We start from the raw sequence: 15,979 nt of genomic DNA, 5'->3' as shown, positions 1-15,979 counted from the left end.
GCTGGAAAGAAAACTGACAGTTTTCCCATTAAGAGACTACAGTCCCCTGTGAAGAAGTCAATATAGTTACCACTTCGGTGGTAACTATACAAAACTATAACTAAAATGCACAAAAGTAATAATAACTTGTTTTTCAAGACAGGCACCAGTGGCCCACATCTATATTCTAGCTACTCAGGAGGCTGAGATCTGAGGATCACACTTCAAAGCCATCCCAGGCAGGAAAGTCCATGAGACTCTTATCTCCAATTAACCAACAAAAAGCTGAAGTGGTAGAGTACCAGCCTTGGGTGGAAAAAAAGAAGCCAGAGCTCTAGGCCCTCAGTTCACATCCCAGTTCCAGCATGCTCATGTGCATCTGTTGTGTGTGCACGCACACACACACACTCTCACAAAAAAGTTGACAACCCTCATCTCCATCATATAAGCTGGTCGTGGTGTTGTATATTCAAGAGACCATTCGGCAAGAGCCTACCTGAAAAATAACTAAAGCAAAGAAGGGCTGGAAGAACAGTTTATCAGGTAGGGCCCAGCAAACATGAGGCCCTGAATTCTAATTCCAGTACCACCAAATAAAATACACACACACACATACACACGTACATATATACACATACACATATACTTATCAATAACAATCCACAAAGATATGTCAAAGTATTAATACTGACCTGAAACTGATGAACAAATAGACTATGGTGGAGCTCACAGCAGAGCACAGACTCAGCAACTGAAGAAAAGGAGCTACTGAACCACCCAACAGCTCGAGTGAATTCCAGCCCAAGAAGCCAAGTGGCAACCCAATGCACACCACGCACATACGAATCACTCACTGACAGAACATTCTGGAAAAGGAAAAAACACAGGGCTGGAGGTTAGGCGAGAAAGCAGTAGGGCTGAAGATAGGGAAAGGCTCACTACAAAGAAGCAAGAGAAACCTGAGGAATGGGGCTATGTCTATAGCCTGATGTGTAACAGTGGTTTCAAGACATAATGCACGCTTCACAAATTCACAGAACTATATGAAAACTGTGAACTTTTAACTGACTGTAAACTATGGCTCAAGCCATCCTGAGGCTTGAACTTAGCATCTGGGTGCTACCCAGGAGCGTCTTTTGCTCAAAGCTAGTGCTCTACCACTTGAACCATGGCTCCACTTCCAGCTTTTTGCTGGTTAGCTGTAGATTACAGTGTCCCAGACTTTTCTTGCCTGGCCTGACTTGGAACCTTGACTACCAGACCTCTGCCCCCTGAGTAGCTAGGGCTATAGGCATGAGCCACTGGTACCTGGCTTATACCTAATTTAATAAAGAAATGGTTCCTGACTTCAGTGAGTTCACAGTCCGGTTAGAGAAATAAACACAATCGACCAAAATGCTTTGATTTGGAAGTGTTTCCCCAAAACATAGTGCAAGTAACTCAACAGATAGCAGGAAATGCCTACAGCCATACCACCCAAAACACCTATCTCAGATATCAGGAAATCATGAAGCAAGACATTTGTGTTTTCATAATATTCATACACATTTATAGGGTACAGAAGTGGCAATTAAATAAATGGTGTTCTACCACTTGAGCTGAAACATAACGATTACATTTTATGTGATGATTGGGAGGGGATGGCACCACAGCAGCAGGGTAGTGACAGCCTGTAACACACATCACCCTAGGCCTAGCCATTTGAAGCTCCTTCCTCCACCTAAAGTATCATCACTCTTCAGAACTCCTTCTTACAGAATGCCATCTTTAATCCCTGAGAACCATTTCAAGTCATCTTTGCTTTCTCAAAAGACAACAAAAGACTTTACAATTGGGACTCTAGTGGCAGGACTCAAGTAGTAGGCCCTGAGTTCAAGCACCAGTACAGCCCAAAAAGACAAAAGAAAAAAATATTCTAATAATCGCTTTTATCTAAAGAAGTTAAAATAAAACAATCAAAAGACTGAGATTTTAGGATCAAGGTTGCAGGCCAGCCCAGGTAGAAAAGCCTATAAAATTTATCTCCAATTGAGTGACTGACAAAAAGCCCCAAGTAAAGAAATGGCTCAATTGGTAGAGTGCCACCAGCCTTGAGCAAAAAAGCTAACAGTTCAAGCCTGAGTACCAGCAAAAATAAATAGTTGAACATATTACAAACAGGTCACGCCAGGCACTGGTGGCTCACGCCTGTAATCTTAACTACTCAGGAGGCTGAGATCTGAGGATCACAGTTCAAAGCCAGCCCGGGCAGGAAAGTCCATGAGACTCTTATCTCCAATAAACCACTCGAAAACTGGAAGTGGTGCTGTGGCTCAAGCGGTAGAGCCCTCGCCTTGAGCTGAAGAGCGCAGGGACAGTGCCCAAACCCAGAGCTCAAGCCCCACGCCCAACAACAACAAAAAAAGAGCACTTAAGTCACAAGTGAGGCCCTGGGCTAATCCATACTACCATCAAAAAAATTAAAAGATGAGATCATAGCAGGCTCTTAACTTGAGACACCTCAAGCCCCTTTTCAGAGAGGTATGAAATGCTTTAGCAAACATGGAGCAGTGACTCCAAAACACCATTTTTTTTCTTTTGTCGGTCCTGGGACTTGAACTCAAGGGCTGGACACTCACTGTCCCTGAGTCCTTCTGCTTAAGGCTACTGCCTTACCACTTTTTTGGGGGGGTCCAGTTTTGGGCTTGAACTCTGGGCCTGGGCACTGTCCCTCAGCTCTTCAGCTCAATGCTAGCGCTCTACCACTTGAGCCACAGCGCCACTTCTGGCTTTTTTTTTTTCTGCTTATGTGCTTTTCTGCTTTGGAATCAAACCCAGGGCCTCATGCATGCAAGGCAAGCGCTCTACCACTGAGCCACCTTCCCAGCCCTGCGTTACCACTTTTGAACCACAGCTCCACCTCTGGTTTTCTGGTGATTAATTAGGATGGGAGTCTCACAATTTTCCTGCCCAGGGCTGGCTTCAAACCACGATCCTCAGAGCTCAGCCTTCTGAGTAGCTAGGATCAGACATGACATCAGCCACCAGTGCCCTACACAAACCACCACTCTCTATGTCATTCTCAATCTTTTCTACTGAACCATAAAGAACACTTGACACAGTTCTAATTTCTCCAGCCCCTGGAAAATGCAAGAGTGGCAGTTACATGTGTTTGTTCTCTGTTCCTGTGCCATGGCTGTTTGGAAGCCTCAGCCATTATAATCACCAAGAATTTTTTCATTCCTCTTCCAAGATCCAGTGTCTACACTGTCATGAGATATGGCCTTCAGGACTTAAGGTTCTGATGTACACAGGGCTCTGGTGGCACACCTCTATGATCCTAGCTATTCAGGAGGCTGAGATCAGAGGATCGTAATTCAAAGCCAAGCCAACCTGGGGAACAAAAGTCCCAGATACTCTTCGTTGGTCTTGGGGCTTGTACTCTTCTGGGCCTGGGTGCTGTCCCTCAGCTCTTCAGCTCAAGGCTAGCACTTGAGCCACAGCACTACTTCTGGCTTTTTCTGCTTATGTGGTGCTGAGGAATCGAACCCAGGGCCTCATGCATGCTAGGCAAGCACTCTACCACTGAGCCACCTTCCCAGCGCCCCCCCCCCCAACTCTTATCTCCAATATACTACTCAGAAGAAGCTAGAAGTGGCACCGTGGCTCAAGTGGTAGTAGAGTGCTATTCTCGAGCACAAAAAGGCTAGAAAAGAATTATCAGAGATGACAGTGTCCGAAAAGAAATGTACTCTTTACCCGACTTTCCTAACGCTAGCCTCTGCACGTCACCTTTATAATAACAAAAACACGAACTGCAAGAGCCAGTCTCTCGCTCGCACAAAGCGCGCGCACACTCACACTCACACTCACACTCACACACACTCACACTCACACACACGGATGGGCGGGGCCCTGCCCCAACGACGACCCATTTCCACCACCAGACCAGGGCCTCGACAGAGCTCAGAGCGGCAGAGCTCACGCTTCGGCTCCTTTCACACCCTGCCTTGTCAGGCCCAGGTTCGGGCCCACGGAAAGGAGGCCGCGGCCCAGCTCCATCCCGCCCCGTCCAGACTCGGGCCCACGTCGAGGAGGCCGCGGCCCAGCTCCATCCCGCCCCGCCCAGGCTCGGGCCCACGTCGGGGAGGCCGCGGCCCAGCTCCGCCCCGCCCCGCCCAGGCTCGGGCCCACGTCGGGGAGGCCGCGGCCCAGGCTCGGGCCCACGTCGGGGAGGCCGCGGCCCAGCTCCATCCCGCCCCGCCCCGGCTCGGGCCCACGTCGGGGAGGAGGCCGCGGCCCAGCTCCGCCCCGCCCCGCCCCGGCTCGGGCCCACGTCGGGGAGGCCGCGGCCCAGGCTCGGGCCTACGTCGGGGAGGAGGCCGCGGCCCAGCTCCGCCCCGCCCCGGCTCGGGCCCACGTCGGGGAGGCCGCGCACTGCGCGTCCCGGGCTGTCCGGGCGGCGGGGCCCGCCCAACGCCGCGCGCGGGGATCCCGGCCGGCCGAAGAGGGCCTTCGGGGCCGGCCCGCCGCCGCCCGCCCCTCCAGAGCAACGCCGCGGCCGGGGCCCGCCGCGGCGCGGGCGGCTCGACGCCTAGACCTCCCCCGCCGCCCGACGGCCCGCCGCCCGCTCACCCTGAGCCTCCGGGCCGCGCTCCGAGGCGTCCGAACGGCGGCAGGCTCGAACGCGCCACAGCCGCTCGGTGCATCCGGGTCCGCGGGCGCCGGAAGCGGCGGCGCGGCGGCTACGGCGAGCGAGAGGGGCGCGCGCCGGGCTGGGACGCCGCTCATGACCGCGCGAGGGCGCCCGTCGGCGCCGGGACGCGGCGGGGCGGAGTTGCGGAGCTTGAGTCGCGGGCTGACGGGGCCGGGCGCGGGACCGGGGCCAGGGCGGAGGTCGGGGCTAAGGACGTGGGGTCGGGGCTGAGGGCCGGAGCGGGGGCCGGGGCTAAGGACGTGGGGTCGGGGCTGAGGGCCGGGGCTGAGGACGTGGGGTCGGGGCTGAGGGCCGGGGCTGAGGGCCGGGGCTGAGGGTCGGGGCTGAGGGCTGAGGGCCGGGGCTGAGGGTCGGGGCTGAGGGCTGAGGGCCGGGGCTGAGGACGTGGGGTCGGGGCTGAGGGTCGGGGCTGAGGGCCGGGGCTGAGGGCCGGGGCTGAGGGCTGAGGGCCGGGGCTGAGGGCTGAGGGTCGGGGCTGAGGGCTGAGGGTCGGGGCTGAGGGTCGGAGCTGAGGGCCGGGGCTGAGGGCCAGGGCTGAGGGTCGGGGCTGAGGGTCGGGGCTAAGGACGTGGGGTCGGGGCTGAGGGTCGGGGCTGGGGGCTGAGGGTCGGGGCTGAGGGTCGGGGCTGGGGGCTGGGGCTGAGGGCTGGGGGCTGAGGGCTGAGGGTCGGGGCTAAGGACGTGGGGCCAGGGCTGAGGGCCAGGGCTGAGGGCCGGGGCTGGGGGTCGGGGCTGAGGGCTGAGGGCCGGGGCTGAGGGTCGGGGCTAAGGACGTGGGGTCGGGGCTGAGGGTCAGGGCTGAGGGTCGGGGCTAAGGACGTGGGGTCGGGGCTGAGGGTCAGGGCTGAGGGTCAGGGCTGAGGGTCGGGGCTGAGGGCTGAGGGCCGGGGCTGAGGGTCGGGGCTAAGGACGTGGGGCCAGGGCTGAGGGTCGGGGCTGAGGGCCGGGGCTGGGGGTCGGGGCTGAGGGCTGAGGGCCAGGGCTGAGGGCCGGGGCTGGGGGTCGGGGCTGAGGGCTGAGGGCCGGGGCTGAGGGTTGGGGCTAAGGACGTGGGGTCGGGGCTGAGGGTCAGGGCTGAGGGTCAGGGCTGAGGGTCGGGGCTGAGGGCTGAGGGCCGGGGCTGAGGGTCGGGGCTAAGGACGTGGGGTCGGGGCTGAGGGCTGAGGGTCGGGGCTGAGGGTCGGGGCTGGGGGCTGAGGGCTGAGGGCTGAGGGCTGAGGGTCGGGGCTGAGGGCTGAGGGCCGGGGCTGGGGGCTGAGGGCTGGGGCTGGGGGCTGAGGGTCGGGCTGGGGGCTGGGGGCTGAGGGTCGGGGCTGAGGGTCGGGCTGGGGGCTGAGGGCCAGGGCTGAGGGTCGGGGCTGAGGGCCGGGGCTGAGGGTCGGGGCTGGGGGCTGAGGGCCGGGGCTGAGGGCTGAGGGTCGGGGCTGAGGACTGAGGGTCGGGGCTGAGGGCCGGGGCTGAGGGTCGGGTCGGGGCTGAGGGCCGGGGCTGAGGGCTGAGGGCCGGGGCTGAGGGTCGGGGCTGGGGGCTGAGGGCTGGGGCTGGGGGCTGAGGGTCGGGCTGGGGGCTGAGGGTCGGGGCTGAGGGTCGGGCTGGGGGCTGAGGGCCAGGGCTGAGGGTCGGGGCTGAGGGCCGGGGCTGAGGGCTGAGGGTCGGGGCTGAGGACTGAGGGTCGGGGCTGAGGGCCGGGGCTGAGGGTCGGGTCGGGGCTGAGGGCCGGGGCTGAGGGCTGAGGGTCGGGGCTGAGGGCACGAGGTCGGGGCTGAGGGCTGGGGCTGAGGGCTGAGGGCTGAGGGTAGGGGCCGGGGCTGAGGGCACGGGGCCAGGGCTGAGGTGCGGACTCCCAATGCGGGGCGGGGCCTGTGGCTCCCCGGAGCTCGCCAGGCTGCTGCATCCCCTGTCTGTCGACGTGCGGGGCTCCGAGTGCGAGTGCGGGCCTACCGAGGTGCAGCCAGCGGGGCCGAGGCACAAGTTGCCTCAGGCCTGTCACGCTGACTACCGAGGGGCAGCTCCGTCCCCGCCCCACCACCCAGGGGAAATAAAACCCCGTGGCACAACTGAGCCAAAAGCATGGCTCAGGGGATGAAGCGCCAAAGCTGAATTCAAACCCCAGGACCTCGGCAAAGGTGAGAGGAGGAAATGTGCACTGTCACCCACGGGCCCCCCCAGGGAGACCTGGCGTCCAGCAATGCACACGGGGCGCGGGTCAGTGCGGCGCGCTATCCCCTCAACCCGCACAGTAGATGTGACAGGGCCGTTGGACGGGTGGTGTGGGATGCAAGGGCTTGCATGGTGGGAGGGGTGAGGATTCTACCAGCAGCAGCAGAAGGGGACAGCACACTGGTCCACCACAGCTTCCTCTGCGAGGAATGCACAGCAGATGGGCAGAGGGGAAGGCCTGAGGGCGTGAGAGAGGGTGAGGTATGTGCATATGCCTTGGAAGCTGCCAGGCTGCTGAACAGGGTAGGGTCTCCCCACAGCTTAGGAGCTGGCCAGCAATGGATTGGCTGAGACTATGGCAAGGGACTGCAAAGAGACAACTTCAGGGAGACCAGAAAGGGAAGGGCTGGAATGTTGGGTGGGCTGGAGGAACAAGGAGAGGGCAGCAGCAGCAGCAGCAGCACCTCTTGCTGCCTGCCCTTTGCTACCACATCCCTCAGCCAACTGTCCGATCCCAACAGCAGCTCTCCATTTCTCAACACAAGTGAGAAAAAGATAACATCAAACCTTATTTTTATTTAATAAGAAAATCATCTCCTTATAAAAAAATAGTGTCTTTACATGCCAAAGTATGCACACATAATGCATGAGCTAAAAATAGATTCAATGCAGGTATTCCTGGGAGGAAAATTCAATATCCTGAGGTTATGAAGCCAAGCCACACCTGACAGGCTGGCCCCAGAAATCTTGGCTCCCCATATCCCACTCAGGTGATGGGCACAGCATGGAGACCCTGGGTGGGGCTCTGCAGCTTCAGTCCGTGTCTCCATCTCCGTCACTGCCCTCCAGGGAACTAGGGACCTGCAGAAAAGGGACAGACAGGAAAACGACTATGGGTCTGGCACTTACATCTCATGCAAGTAGGCATTCCTCCCCGGGGGTGGGGGGGACTGGGGGAAGACCATGGCAATCTATCATCCGTCCTTCTTCCCCACTGAAAAGGCTGGTCCACAGTTACTTCACTCTACAATATATATAGCAATTATCACCTGGTCCATCCAAGGGGCTGGCCTGAGACCAGGTTATGAGCAGTGTCAAATGCTCTCACACAGCAAAGCTGGCCCCCACTCCAGTGCCACCCTCATAGATGCAGATAGCTTCCAAGAGTACAAGGCTGGGATAAAACCATGCCTGAAATTTCCTACTCAGACCGGCCATGGGCCAGCATTACCCAGCACCGCCTGGCTGGCTCCAGCTCAGTAAGTCTTAAGCACCTAGGTCCCCTGGCACTGAGGGTAAAGAGTGAACAGGAGGCCACCAGTCCTCCACTGCTATCTGCTTCTGGAGTGACATGTATGGGCTTCAGCATGCTCATGCATACACTAAGAATGGGAGCCAGTACTCACCCACTGGGCCAGCATCTTGAGACTCAGCCCTACCTTGGCGCTTGTGCTAGCAGTTGCGAGCGCAGTGGCACTGAAGTCATGGACAGGCAGGGTGCTCAGCCACTGGGCCATGGACCTCTCATCCCGCTCTGTGCTGACAATGGTGGGATAGATAAACTGCTCCTTGAAGGCTGCCACCTTCCCCTCCTCCTGAGTCCAGTCCAGTGGCTCATGCAGCCCATCCCTGCCAAAGCGCTGGTTATACTTCTCAAAGTGTACCCTCTCCAGGACCAGGCCAAGCCCAGGTGCCTTAGGGACATCCACCTTCTCCTCCCCCCAGCTGCGCTCTAGCACACTTTCTGGGGCATAGCCCTTCACAATGGCAACCACCAGGCCAACCATCTTTCGGATCTGGTGCATCATGAAGCTCTGGCCCTTGACCTTGATAACAGCAAACTCCAGGCCCTCACGCACAAAAGGCTCTTCACAGTACATCTCCAAGATGTAGCGCCGTGCACTGGGCTCCCTTGGCCCCTTCTGTGAGGTGAAATTGTGGAAGTTGTGGGTGCCAGTGTAGCAGGCCAGTAGCCTGTTGACTTGCTGCAGGGTCTCCGTGCTCAGGCGGTAGGTCTCATCCTGCACATCCCGGTCCTTATGGGCAAAGGCGAAGGTGGGCAGCATGTAAAAATATGTCCTGGCATCGCACTTGTTCTTGGAGTTGAATCCTCCAGTCACCCTCTTCAGTCCTGGAGCAGCACATAAAAGATGAGCATGAGCTAGCCATCGGTGACTCCTTCCTGCAATATCCTAGCTGCTCAGGAGGCTGAGATCAGAGGATTACAGTTTGAAGCCAGCCAGGACCAACAGAGAGAGAGAGAGAGAGAGAAGGTATTATGATCCATTCATATCAATTTCTGATCAGGGCTGGGGTGTGGCTCTGGTAGTATACCTGCCTGGCGTGCACAAGGCCCAAGGTCCATCCTCAGCACAAAAAACTGTACCTTAAATACACGTTAAAAGCCTGTGCCTTCAAAGAACAGATTTTTCTTTTTTGAAAAAGAGGAGGAAAGGAAGGAGATAGTTAGGGGAAAGGAAAGTAGGAAGAAATAGGGAAACGAGGAAAACAGGCTAGAATATGCCTGGAAAACTTGCTCAGCAAACACAGGCTCTTTTTGTTTGAAGCACTGCCAAGACAAAAAGCAGAGAAGCTAAGAACCCCATTTAGCAATTCTGTTACAAAAGGGAACAGCCATCCCCTTCTGACCAGGAATATGATGTCCATACTCACAATGAAACAGCAGTGTGAGACAGAGGGCTCACCCAACTGTCTGCCACAAGTGGCAGTTCTGACTTCCTGAAGACCTACGGCTGCCCTGTCACCTGCTAGGCACCTGCAGTTCTACTGCTCTACATCCTCGAAGATGGACAAAGAAGGCCAACCCATACAGCCCTGTGTCTCTCTGCAAGGCCACCAATAGCCAGGTTGCAGCCTGTTACACGTCAAGGCTTACCCAGAATCCGAATGTGAGAGGGAAGGTGGCTGTTGATCTTGTCCAGGATGTCATCAATCAGCCATACTTTCAGGGATACCACCTGACCAGCTGCAGATACACCCTGAAAACAGAGTAGAGAGCTGGGAAGGTGGCTCAGTGGTAAAGTGCTTGCCTAGCATGCATGAAGCCCTGGGTTCAATACCTCAGTACCACATACACAGAAAAAGCGGGAAGTGGAGCTGTGGCTCAAGTGGTAGAGTGCTAGCCTTGAGCAAAAGAAGCTCAGGGACAGTGTCCAGGCCCTGAGTTCAAGCCCCAGGAATGGCAAGAAAAAAAGCAGAGAAGCCGGGCACCAGTGGCTCACACCTGTCATCGTAGCTACTCAGGAGGCTGAGATTTGAGGATCATGGTTCAAAGCCAGCCCAGACAGGAAAGTCTGTGAGACCCTTATCTCTGATAAATAACCAGAAAACTGGAAGTGGTGCTATGGCTCAAGTGGTAGAGTGCTCACCTTGAGCTGAAGAGCACAGGGACAGCGCCCAGGCCAAGTTCAAGCCCCACAGCCGACAAAAAAAAAAAAAAAAAAAAAAAAGGCAGAGAAGGAAGGAGAAATGGATGGAGCCATCCCCACCCTGAGTACAACCTGCAGCACCTCATTCCCTAACAGAGTGGGGTTAGGAGACATCCAGCTCCATAGGCCTCCAGAGACACCAGTGAACAGTCAAGTATGACAACAGTGCTGTCGCTGGGCTTTGGTGGATGATGCACATCTGTAATCCTGGCTACTCAGGAGGCTGAGATCTGAGGATCATAGTTCAAAGCCAGCCTCAGCAGAAACAGCAAAAAAAAGTGGAAGTGGAGGTTTGGTTCAAGTAGCAGAGCACCAGGCTTGAGTGAAAAAGACAAGTGAAGACAAGTCCCAATACAGACAGGCATGCATGCACACATCCACTCACACACACAAGACTATCCCAAAAATACCAGTGCAGGGCTGGGAAGGCGGCTCAGTGGTAGAGCGCTTGCCTTGCATGCCCGAGGCCCTGGGTTCAGTTCCTCAGCACCACATAAGCAAAAAGAAAAAAGCCGGAAGTGGCACTGTGGCTCAAGTGGTAGAGCGCTAGCCTTGAGCTGAAGAGCTGAGGGACAGCGCCCAGGCCCAGAGTTCAGGCCCCACGACTGGACCCCCCCCAAAAAAATAATAATCTGTGGCTGAGAAGGTGGCTCAGTGGTAGAGTGCTTGCCTTGCATGCATGAGACCCTGGGTTCGATTCCTCAGTACCACATAAGCAGAAAAAGCTGGAAGTGGTGCTGTGGCTCAAGTGGTAGAGCACTAGCCTTAAGCTGAAGAGCTGAGGGACAGCGCCCAGGCCCAGAGTTCAGGCCCCACGACGGACACACACACACACACAAAATACCAGCACAGCCAAGGGCCGGTGGCTCACACTTACAATCCCAGGTAGACATGTCCACGTTACTCTCACCTCCACTTGACCAACACAAAGCCAGAAGCAGTGTTGTAGCTCACGTGTAGAGCGCTGGGCCTGATCACAACAGCCCAGGGGCCCTGGCCAGGCCCTAGCGCAGGCCCACGCGGCCGCGGGCCCGGGCGGGGGCAGGGGCTGCACCCACCTTGTCCGTTCGGGCACATCGCTGGAAGGACATCTTCCTCATGTCCGTGCCGTGGTTCTCGGGAATGCAGCCGGCCCGGACGAGAGCGGACACCAGGTCGTCCTCGATTGTCTTGAACTGTGAGGCCCCCACATTCCTCTGGGGGAGAGAGACAGACGTGGCTGTTCCCGCCCCGGCCGGCCTCGGGAGGGCTGAGGCCCCGGCGCCCCGGCGCCCCCGGGCGCAGGCGCTCCCCCTGCAGGGGTCGGGGCCCTTCCAGGCCCGTGGCCGCCGCGCACTGTCACACCTGCAGGGCGGGGAGCCAGGCCGGCGCGGGGCCGGCGGGGCCGGGGGCCCGGGGGGGGCCCGCCCCGCGCACCTGCATGCCGTGGTAGCCCTTCCCCGAGTAGGCCACGAGCAGCACGATCTTGCGCTTGGGCGGCTTCCGCGGCGGCTCCGCGTCCTCGCCGCCCCTCGGCCGCTTGGGCGGCTGCGGCTGCGCCTCCTCCCACACCCAGCCGCCGCGGGCCCTCCGGCCGGGCTGGCGCGGGGTCCGCGCGGGGGGCGCCTCGTTCCCGGCCATGGGCGGCAGGCTGGGGAGAGGGGGGCTCAAGTCGGAGGGGGACCGGGCGGCGCCTCCCGCAGCGCTTCCGGAGGGCCGGGCGGGCGGCGCGGGGGCGCGGGGCCGGGGGGGCGCGGGGCGCGGCGCGGGGCGGGGGGGGCGGCGCGGGGCGGGGGGGGCGGCGCGGGGCGCGGGGGGGAGGGCGGCGCGGGGCGGGGGGGGCGGCGCGGGGCGGGGGGGGCGGCGCGGGGCGCGGGGGGGAGGGCGGCGCGGGGCGGGGGGCGCGGGGCGCGGGGCGGGGGGGGGCGGCGCGGGGCGGGGGGGGCGGCGCGGGGCGCGGGGCGGGGGGGGCGGCGCGGGGCGGGGGGGGCGGCGCGGGGCGGGGGGGGGCGGCGCGGGGCGCGGGGGGGAGGGCGGCGCGGGGGCGCGGGGCCGGGGGGGCGCGGGCGGGCGGGGGGGGAGCGGGCGGGGCGCCAGCGCCGGGTCTTTACCGGGGCGCCCGCAGGCCGGGGCGCGCGGCCCACCGTCCCCAGGCCGTCAGCAGCGCTGCCCGCAGGCCCGGGAGACCCATGCACGGCGGCCGGCAGCGCCTCGCCGCCCCGGACACGCCAGCCTCCGACCTCCGGGGGACCCAAGCGAACCTCTGACCCCTCCTGCCCCTCCTACCCCCGCTTCTCAGGAGTCCGGAGACCCGGCCCCGGCTACCCGCTCGGGGAGCGGCGGGCCACGTGGGCGAGGGCGGAAGCCGTCGGGAGGTGGACGGCGGCCGAACGCGATCAAAAGTCGGTCGCGGAAGAGGCGGGGCGGAGCGGGGCGCGGGGGAGGAGAGAGCGGGGCGCGGGGGAGGAGAGAGCGGGGCGCGGGGGAGGAGAGAGCGGGGCGCGGGGGAGAGAGGGGCGGGGCGCGGGGGAGAGAGGGGCGGGGCGCGGGGGAGAGAGGGGCGGGGCGCGGGGAGAGAGGGGCGGGGCGCGGGGGAGAGAGGGGCGGGGCGCGGGGGAGAGAGGGGCGCGGGGGAGAGAGGGGCGGGGCGTGGGGGGAGGAGGAGAGGGGGGCGCGCAGGGGGCGGGGGGAGGGGGAGAGGGCGCGCAGGGGCGGGGCGCGCGGGGAGGAGGAGAGGGGGGCGCGCAGGGGCGGGGCGCGCGGGGAGGAGGAGAGGGCGCGCAGGGGCGGGGCGCGCGGGGAGGAGGAGAGGGCGCGCAGGGGCGGGGCGCGCGGGGAGGAGGAGAGGGGGGCGCGCAGGGGCGGGGCGCGCGGGGAGGAGGAGAGGGCGCGCAGGGGCGGGGCGCGGGGAGGGGGAGAGGGCGCGCAGGGGCGGGGCGCGCGGGGAGGAGGAGAGGGCGCGCAGGGGCGGGGCGCGCGGGGAGGAGGAGAGGGCGCGCAGGGGCGGGGCGCGCGGGGAGGAGGAGAGGGCGCGCAGGGGCGGGGCGCGCGGGGAGGAGGAGAGGGCGCGCAGGGGCGGGGCGCGGGGAGGGGGAGAGGGCGCGCAGGGGCGGGGCGCGCGGGGAGGAGAGGGGGGCGCGCAGGGGCGGGGCGCGCGGGGAGGAGAGGGGGGCGCGCAGGGGCGGGGCGCGCGGGAAGGAGAGGGGGGCGCGCAGGGGCGGGGCGCGGGGAGTAGAGGGGGGCGGGGAGGGGCGGGGCGCGCGGGGAGGAGGAGAGGGGGGCGCGCGGGGAGGGGCGGGGCGCGCGGGGAGGAGGAGAGGGGGGCGCGCGGGGAGGGGCGGGGCGCGGGGAGGAGAGGGGGGCGCGCAAGGGTGGGGCGCGCGGGGAGGGGCGGGGCGCGGGGGGGAGGAGAGGGCGCGCAGGGGCGGGGCGCGGGGAGGAGGAGAGGGGGGCGCGCAGGGGCGGGGCGCGCGGGGAGGGGCGGGGCGCGGGGGGGGAGGAGAGGGCGCGCAGGGGCGGGGCGCGCAGCCTCCCGCGGCTTGGAAAGAGGCTGAAGGAGCCGGGCAGGGGAGCCAGGTGCCCAGGCCCCTGGACCGCGGCTCCTTCCGCTGGTGCAGTCAGGTGCGCTCGGGTGTGCGTTGGTGGGCCGCGGACGCACCGCCGGTGGGTCCAGCTTCGCACCCCGAGGCCCTCGGCGACACACCCGGACCCCGGCGAGGAGGCGGAGTCGCGTCTGCCCCGAAGCCGGGTCGGGCCCGCCGGGACCGGAAGCGGACCGAGGCACGCGGGCTCCGGGTGCACGCGGCAGGCTGGCCCGGCACCGGGGGGCCTCGCAGTGGGGACCCGGGGCGAGGATAAGGCTGGAAAGCCGAGGCTCCTGCCTGCCCAGGCCCGCGCCCTGCCCTGACCCCGGGGAGGGAAGGGGCACAGCTCCCAGGGCCTGGCACCCCAGCTGCCCCCCCTTCCCAGGGACGCCCTGCTCTGTCTTGCCCGGGACTGGTGCAGGACCCGCTGGAGCGGTGAGACGCCCCCGGCCCCCGAGCCCAGCCCTGCGCGGGGCACCAGGGAGTTCCCGGACGGAGGAGGAGAAGGAGGCCCTGCCGCCGGCCCCACCCGTCCTGACAGCCGGAGCCGGAGGGTAAAGCTGTGCCCGCAGAGTCGGGCCTGACCACCGGGTGTCAGACGGTCCAAAGCGCGCTTTCTTCTCGTGGTTTCCCAGGTGACCCGAGACCGAGGCCGCGGGTGAGCGAGGCCGCGGGCCGGGCCGGGAGCCCGAGAGCCGAGCCCCCAGCCCACACCGAGGCCGCAGCCCCGGGGCCCCAGCCCACAGCGAGGCCGCAGCACAGACCGAGCCCCCAGCCCACAGCGAGGCCGCAGCACAGACCGAGCCCCCAGCCCACAGCGAGGCCGCAGCACAGACCGAGCCCCCAGCCCACACCGAGGCCGCAGCACAGACCGGGCCCCCAGCCCACACCGAGGCCACAGCCCCGGGCCCCCAGCCCACACCGAGGCCGCAGCCCCGGGGCCCCAGCCCACACCGAGGCCGCAGCACAGACCGGGCCCCCAGCCCACACAGCCCCAGCACAGACCGGGCCCCCAGCCCACACAGCCCCAGCACAGACCGGGCCCCCAGCCCACACCGAGGCCGCAGCCCCGGGCCCCGACCCGAGTCACTGCAACCCGATTCACTGCAAATACGAACACCAGTCAGGAGAACGCGTGCAATGTGGCTCCCGGGCGGCAAGGGCCTGGTCTGGCCTCCAGGCAGCGTTTCTCCTGCCCAAGACAAGCCTGTTCTCTGGGGTCCACTTGGAACCAGCCCCTGCTGGGTTCCAAGGTCCCCACTTCCCATGTCCCCTCAAAATACGGCTTCTTGATGAACTCCCACTCCTAATACTGTCCCTAGCCTTTTAGCAATGTTATGTTTACCATATAAAAACAGTCGTTTAGGGCTGGGAAGGTGGCTCAGGGGTAGAGTGCTTGCCTATCATGTATGAAGCCCTGGGTTCAATTCCTCAGCACCACATAAGCAGTAAAGGCCAGAATGGCGCTGTGGCTCAAGTGGTAGAGCGCTAGCCTTGAGCTGGAGAGCTGAGAGACAGCGCCCAGGCCCAGAGTTCAAGCTCTAGGACCAGCACAGAAGAAAAAAGCAAGCCCTCCCTGTACAACTAATGCATGCTACCAAAAAACCCAAAAAACTCAGCCCCAGTGACACCACATCAACAATTGCAGGTTTATTTCCTTAAATTGACATTACACAGAGGGACATAAAAGGGGGGACTCACATAAAACTCATTTTAATATAGATGGGAAGGATGGGGGAGCCTGGACACTACTTTGTGGAGAACAGGATTTGCACCCAGCATCCATAACCAGACGTGCGCGCGCGTACACACACACACACACACACACAGCTACCAGGAAACCACAGGACCAGGGGGCAGTGAGCCCCTCGGGTGCCACACACACACACACACACACACACACACACACACACACACACACACACAGCTACCAGGAAACCACAGGACCAGGGGGCAGTGAGCCCCTCGGGTGCCACACACACACACACACACAGCTACCAGGAAACCACAGGACCAGGGCGCAGTGAGCCCCTCGGGTGCCACTCACACACACACACACACACACACACACACACACACACACACACACACACACACACACCAGGAAACCACAGGACCAGGGGGCAGTGAGC

General features: G+C 62.4%; 2 protein-coding genes across 16 annotated transcripts in view; both read right to left on the bottom strand.

The window, feature by feature from the left end:
- Window positions 1–4,654, bottom strand: part of LOC138819927 (E1A-binding protein p400-like) — a 112,420-nt gene extending 107,766 nt beyond the window's left edge. For 12 of the 13 annotated variants that reach the window (XM_070011520.1, XM_070011524.1, XM_070011523.1 and 9 more), the window contains exon 1: window positions 672–845. The gene's annotated coding sequence lies outside the window, so the exon portion shown is untranslated. Of the gene's footprint in view, window positions 1–671; window positions 846–4,593 lie in introns of those variants that run through there. The other variant, XM_070011521.1, reaches the window with a different exon arrangement.
- Window positions 4,655–7,391: 2,737 nt separating this feature from the next.
- On the bottom strand, window positions 7,392–12,639 carry LOC138819925 (pseudouridylate synthase 1 homolog). Of its 3 annotated transcripts, none has more exons than XM_070011518.1 (6): window positions 12,550–12,639; window positions 11,701–11,914; window positions 11,343–11,480; window positions 9,732–9,834; window positions 8,242–8,966; window positions 7,392–7,696 (listed from the first exon to the last, which is right to left on the bottom strand). In XM_070011518.1, exons 2-6 carry the CDS (start codon window positions 11,902–11,904, stop codon window positions 7,649–7,651), a joined length of 1,218 nt encoding a protein of 405 aa, XP_069867619.1. In that variant the 5' UTR covers window positions 11,905–11,914; window positions 12,550–12,639; the 3' UTR covers window positions 7,392–7,648. The 3 variants fall into 3 exon arrangements, with proteins under 3 accessions (XP_069867619.1, XP_069867617.1, XP_069867618.1); XM_070011516.1 differs by having other exon boundaries at window positions 12,375–12,623; XM_070011517.1 differs by having other exon boundaries at window positions 8,275–8,966; window positions 12,375–12,621.
- Window positions 12,640–15,979: the final 3,340 nt, after the last annotated feature.

This window comes from Dipodomys merriami, unplaced genomic scaffold (assembly GCF_024711535.1).
Source record: "Dipodomys merriami isolate MVZ:Mamm:240054 unplaced genomic scaffold, mDipMer1.0.p SCAF_827, whole genome shotgun sequence".
Classification (NCBI taxonomy): Eukaryota; Metazoa; Chordata; class Mammalia; order Rodentia; family Heteromyidae; genus Dipodomys; species Dipodomys merriami.
This window is presented reverse-complemented; position numbering and strand designations above follow the sequence as displayed.